At 32.4% G+C, this 7019-nt stretch overlaps 1 protein-coding gene across 1 annotated transcript; it reads left to right on the top strand.

Annotated features, from left to right (window-relative positions):
* The first annotated feature begins 292 nt into the window (after nucleotides 1–292).
* Nucleotides 293–1465, top strand: LOC116002372 (desiccation-related protein PCC13-62-like). The gene is made up of 3 exons (XM_031242496.1): nucleotides 293–585; nucleotides 724–949; nucleotides 1094–1465. The coding sequence occupies exons 1-3, from the start codon at nucleotides 293–295 to the stop codon at nucleotides 1463–1465; spliced, it is 891 nt and encodes a 296-aa protein (XP_031098356.1).
* The last annotated feature ends 5554 nt before the right edge of the window (nucleotides 1466–7019 follow it).

The following is a 7019-nucleotide window of genomic DNA, read 5'->3' as shown; positions in this document are numbered from 1 at the left end:
TTAATATTTTAATATTTCACCCCAGAATAGAATAAAATCAACAGCACTATCAAAGTGATTTAATTGTGCATAATATGATAAGATCCTAATTGAAACGTACATTATTTTATGTCTAGATAAGGTATTGAACATAAATGCTTTATGATTTTAGGAAAAATTATTTATTGCAAATAGTTACCAACTTGTATCCTTACCATTCTAGCTCATTAACAATGTGTATAAATAGAAGTAGTACGTACAACTTAAGACACAGCACAAAATAAGTTTTGTAGTTTCCATCACCATCTCCATCATGATTTCCTTTCTATCTCTTCTGTTCTTTTTCTTCGTCCTCCCTAGTTCGGGGTCCACTGGTGGGAGTAAATTACTAACTGGTGATTTGAACTTGCTAGAATTCCCTCTAAATTTGGAGTACTTGGAAGCTGAGTTCTTCTTGTGGGGTGCATTCGGGTATGGGTTGGATAAGTTGGCTCCCAATCTAAGTTCCAACGGTCCATCCTCGGTTGGTGCAAAAGCGGCGAAGCTAAGTCCCCTTGTTAAGGATATTATTGCCCAATTCGGTTATCAAGAAGTTGGACACTTGAGGTCAATTATATTATTAATATATACATATATACATGAGAATTTTTTAACATCATTACTATATTCATTGATTCAAACGGATGAATTTGTTTAAAAAAAAAAAAAGTTTATTATAATGAAATTGTTAATATATGTTTGTAGGGCTATTAAGAAAACTGTACCAGGATTTCCAAGGCCGCTACTAAACCTAAGCGCCGAAGCATTTGCAAGCGTTGTAAACGATGCATTCGGGAAAGCTTTGAAGCCAGCTTTTGATCCCTATGCAAATGACATCAACTATCTTATTGCATCTTACCTTGTTCCATACGTTGGACTCACTGGATATGTTGGAGCCAATGCCAAGCTCCGCAGCCAAACTGCCAAAAGGGTACGTATATACATCTTGAATAATATAATTATATTATATTCAAAAAACACATTTCAAAAAAAAAAAAAAATCCTCAGCTAGCTCTGATCTACTATATATATATAACTAGTAATTAAATTAAAGAATAGTTTAATTTATGTTCAGTTGGTTGCGGGACTACTGGGCGTGGAATCAGGGCAAGATGCAGTGCTAAGAACACTGTTATACGAGCATGCAAAAGAAGAGGTGGCGCCCTACGGAATCACCGTGGCGGAGTTCACCAACCGCTTCTCAGACCTGAGGAACAACTTGGGCAACAAAGGATTCATAAAAGACGAAGGCTTGATCGTTAAAGAAAGAGAAGGCGCCGAGGGAAAAATTTCCGGCAACATTTTGGCCGGCGACGAGTACTCAGTCGCATACGACCGGTCGCCGGAGGAGATACTGAGAATTGTGTATGGGAGTGGAGAGGAAAGGAAGCCTGGTGGTTTCTTCCCTAAAGGAGCTCATGGCAAGATTGCTGAGTCATATCTTTAAGTTCAATTCGTTTTACCGTACCATTATGGATTCTTAATCCCAAGTATATATATAATAACTATGAATAATATTTCTATGTGCTTCTTCTCATCTTCAATTAATCTTCAGTTTTATGAGTTATTCTCATTTCCATACTTTTCGATCTCTTAGTATCCAATTTATTATCTACACGCCTACTTTAATTTAATCCTTTTGAATTTGGGGTTGTCACTTGTGAATTATGATTAGCAGCTAGTTTATCGATCTTAAAAAAGAAATATAGAGTCACCTATAATCTTCAGTTTTATGAGTTATTCTCATTTCCATACTTTTCGATCTCTTAGTATCCAATTTAATCCTTTTGAATTTGGGGTTGTCACTTGTGAATTATGATGAGCAGCTAGTTTATCGATCTTAAAAAAAATATAGAGTCATGGATTTAATTAGCTCGAGGGTCCATGGCCGAGGCCCTGTGGTCCGGGCCTTGTAGTCAAGCCCCATGGCCGAAGCTCTATGGCCAAGGCCTCGCCTTAGGGTGATCCAGGTCAAGCACGGGGCTCAACCTCGGGTTTTATAATAGAAGAGACATTCGGATAGATGTACTGGATTTTACTTTGGCTGATTTTGTTTGATTGGATTATCATGATGAACCATTCATACTTGCATGAAAAACAAGTGTTTTATGTTCCTGATCCTATTGATAATAAGTAATCAGCTAACTTACAAGGCAAAAGAACTATTGATTGGTCTTGGTGATGTATGTTGCAAATGAAGAAGATTATAACCATTTTGATTAAACTCATCTATTTTCTATTGGTATTCAATCTTTACCTTAAGAGTCACGGTTAGAAAGGATTCAAAACCTAAGGTATAAAATAATGGATTCAAACAAACTTAATTAATATATCCCTCCCAAGTATATATGTAATAACTATGAATATTTCTAGCTATGTGCTTCTTCTGTTCTTCAATTAATCTTCAGTTTTATGAGTTATTCTCATTTCCATACTTTTCTCTTACTATCCAATAAATATTCTCCTTTTGAATTTGGAGTTGTGACTTGTGAATTATGATGAGCAGCTAGTTTATCTTTAAAAAAAATAAAATATAGAGTGATGGATTTAATTAACTCGGGGGTCCAAATTAAAAAATATAGAGTGATGGATCGAGCAGCTGGTCGGGGCCTTGTAGTCAAGTCCTCATGGCCGATACAAACGAAAAAAAAAATCCTTATACATATCGTAACTCATATTTCTATGAGTTATGATATTACATCCTTTGATATTTACAATATTTCTATGAGTTATGATATTACATCCTTTGATATTTACAATATTTCTAATGTGTTTGAAATATGAGTTAAGATATGTGTAAGTATTTTTTTTTTTGTTATTTGTCAATTCTAACGGTAAAATAATGANCATATTTCTATGAGTTATGATATTACATCCTTTGATATTTACAATATTTCTAATGTGTTTGAAATATGAGTTAAGATATGTGTAAGTATTTTTTTTTTGTTATTTGTCAATTCTAACGGTAAAATAATGATTTTTTTTTTGTTATTTGTCAATTCTAACGGTAAAATAATGAAATTTTTTAAAAAAAGTCATGAATGTAATATGACAAAATTAAAAGAACAGGACTAAATGTGGCAATGCCAAAATATTTGAGTACTAAAAGTGAAAGTTGCTCAAAGCCATTAATGTAATATGGCAAAATTTTTTTTTTTTTTAAAAAGGACCAAATGTGGCAATACCACAATAGTTGGTGACTAAAAGTGGAAGTTGTTCAAAGTCAGAGATGCAATATGGCAAAATTAAAAGAATAGGACTAAATGTGTCGATGTCACAATAGCCGATGACTAAATTAAAAGTGAAATTTGCTCAAAATAAATTATTTGTTCTTTTAATAGACATTTGGGCATATCTAGTTTAGTAAAGAAGCTAGACTTAGACCTATTTTGAGAACTATTTAACTGAATAAGCCTAGGCCTATATGTTTAAAGCCTAGCCTATAGGCGTACATGTCTAGTGTGTGTGTGTGTGTATATATATATATATATATATATATATATATATATATATATATATATATATATCACTTTTACTTAATATGTTTTTATATTTACAAAATGAAACCAATTATATATATCAAACCTAAAAACTTAAGGATGGCTAAGGATGCTTGTTGCAGTCACTACTACTACTATGCAGTTTTTATCTTAAGTTCTGAAATTGTAATATAGTTTTTATCTTAGTTTAAAATTTTTCTTTTTAATTCAGTTGAGGCTAAGGATGCTTGTTGCAGTCACTACCTACACTTAGTTGTGTCTTACGACTGTAACTATTCATCTATTATTATCATATTAGGTTTAAATTTTTATTTACAAATCTGTTAGACTTATAAAGTGTATAATGTTTAGATCTAAATAGACTACAAGTCTATTTAAAGTCTACAATAGAGCATTTTAATGATCAGACATATTAAAAGCCTTTAAAAATGCTCCAGGCCAGGTTAGGCCTATTAAAGGCTCATACTTGAACTTAAAAAAATGCCTACACAGTACATACAATCCTAGGCCTAGGCTCAAACCTCAAGTTCTCATAACAAGTCTAGGCATAATTTTTCAGTTGTTATGCCATGGACTCGGGTCCATATTGCAAGGTGGACTAGGTCCATGTTCATAATTTTTGAACTCTATATTCACAATTACATAATTCTATGTTCACAATTTCAGAACTCTATGTTCACAATTTATAAATCTATATTCACAATTTCATAATTCTATATTCAATAGTATAACACAATTTTTGAATCTATAACAAAATTGTGAATATAAAGTTCAAAAATTGTGAATTTTGAGTAATGTAATTTTGTATATTAAGATTTAAAATTGTGAACATAGAGTTCTAAAATTGTGAATATAGACCTGAGTCCACCTTGCAAGGTGCCAAATCCATAGCATAATTTGCCTAATTTTTGAAAGTTCGGTTCGACCTACCCTATTGCTTTTTTATTTTTATTTTTTTTATACCTAGTGACAATGATTTAATTTAGATTGAATTTCTTAACCAATATTAATGACTATGCATATACTACACGTATTGCTAGTTTACACTAGTATAGGAAATTTATGTTAATTTATCTTATTAGGAATCTTTACTAATAGAATACAAAAAGAATTTCAACAAAAAAATATATTTAAATAGTAATTGTGAACTTTCTTGTTAGAGCATCCATATCAGGAGTTTTTGAAGGTTTTTTAGTACAGTAGATAGTGAGTCGGAAGAAAGAGAAAGCAAGAGAGAGAGAAGGATTGGGTTCATCTGCAAGGAAGGGTTATTGGAATAAAAATGGGATGCATGGAATCCAAAGTCTAGCCGCTGCAAGCTCGCGTGACAAACACTAGTGCGCCCAGCAGACGCGTGTACTGCACGCGCCCAGCAGACGCGTGTACTGCACGCGCCCAGACATTAAATTTTTTTTCCTCCCCTCCAATTTTCTCTTTCTTAATCACACTTACAAAAACTCCTCAAAAATCACAAAAAATTCCACTATTATGAATGCTCTTACATAATAAAGTAGGATTTTAAAATTAAGTGGCTATTTTGTGGTATAAATATATGTGGGATTAATTTCATTTTATTTAGTTTTTTTTTTTAATTTTAAAATCTTAATTTATCATTAATTTGTTGGAAAAATTGCATAAAATGGCTTTTTAAGTGGCTATTTTGTGGTACAAATATATGTGGAGTCCACTTCTGATTTTGGTTGGGTCAAAGCGGATTCGGGTTTTTTCGTAGTTAGACAAATAGATTGATATATTGTACGCTCAAAATGGATAATGGGTGAATGAGAAATTGGTTCTCAAATTAGACCCATTTAAGATGGAAATTGCATCTAGAAAAACTTTTAAGTAGCTTTTGTATCACATTGGTGGAAAAGTGGGTCTGCATTACTATTTATACAAGAGTCTTTTTAAGTCATATTGACTTGTATAGCATAGAGGCACTCTCTCGCGCGCAGCGGGAGTGAACCAACTGGCCAAATACCTGTTACGGAAGTTACAACATTCAAAATTGCTCTCACTTCCTTCTAGACATCTGGCTATCTGTGTTCATCCCACGTTCTAAGTTTTATCCTAGACCAGTGTAAAGTAATTTCCCATATTCTTGTTCGCCGGGTTCTATGTTTGAGTGTTCAACACTTAGAATCGTAGTACGTTTTATCCTGGACCAGTGTAAAGTAATTTCTCACGTTCTTGTTCGCCGAGTTCTATGTTTGAGTGCTCAACACTTAGAATCATAGTACGTTTCGTCCTGAACTAGTGTAAAGTAATTTATAATTGTACTCTTATAGAAATACATACAAAAATTATTAATACCATAATGACCTAAATCATTCCTAATAATGTAAAAACATAATTAAAAAAAATATCAAAAGAAGATTAAATAAACGAACAAAAAAGGAAAAAAAAACATAGATTTTTTTTTAAAACAATGTGTGAACGTGATTTTCAAGATTTCTTATTTGTAATATTTGATGCTCAATTTTGAATGTTATGTATTTTTAATACATTTTAACATATTCATAGTATATGTTCAACAATTATGCCAACTTTGAATAGGATCAGGTTCGAACCTAAGATATGAAATTCATTGAGTAAGTTAAGAATAATAAATAGTTAACAGAATATTCTGTTACTAAAGTTTACACTGACAGAGTTGCAAGGCTATTTAGGAAAAGTAAATGATATAATAGAGGATAAAATAGAAAAATTTTAAAAATTACTATAATCAAAATAATCTGAACCATTCATTCCATCAAACAATTATACCAACATTTTTTATCTCCCGTTAGGGGCATATAATTTCACAACATAAGGCATAAATTCATAATATAAGACACAATATGGCATGCCTTACATAACTACTAATTTGTTCCAAGTACACAATTCATACTTTTAAGGTACAGAATTTCATAACATAAGACAAACAATTGACAACACAAACACATGCACATGCTTTACAGTTAAAAAAAAAAAAACATGTTACGTGAATTGAATAACAAGCGGTCACTATCAAAATTAAAATTCAAAACGACGTCGTTTAGGATCAAGGTCCACAGTGCACTGTAAACCTTGGTCCACAGTGCATTGTGGACCTTGGATCGAAACGACGTTGTTTTGAATGTTAGTGGACGGTGGACGCGAATGACTTAGGGAATGACTTCAGGGAATACACAAAATCCTTGTCTAGAGTACCCAAAATGACTTGAGGGAATGCACAGAATATTGACACAATTACACAGAAATCATCCTCCTAACATTCGAATACACAAAACACGTCACAACCTATGTTTAATTACCCCTAATATGAATACACAGAACCCTAGATGGTGTATTGGTATCTACTGAGTAGTATGAGTATCGTGAACTGTATGTGCTATATAATGAATATCATGTACCCCATAAATCCAGGTTTATATAGGCATAGAGTCTGATTAAATAACAACTACTAGTTATTCATTCCTACTAAAGAATTTAATAAGCCTAGTCAACTTGCACCACTTA

This window comes from Ipomoea triloba, chromosome 13, assembly GCF_003576645.1.
Source record: "Ipomoea triloba cultivar NCNSP0323 chromosome 13, ASM357664v1".
Classification (NCBI taxonomy): domain Eukaryota; kingdom Viridiplantae; phylum Streptophyta; class Magnoliopsida; order Solanales; family Convolvulaceae; genus Ipomoea; species Ipomoea triloba.
This window is presented reverse-complemented; position numbering and strand designations above follow the sequence as displayed.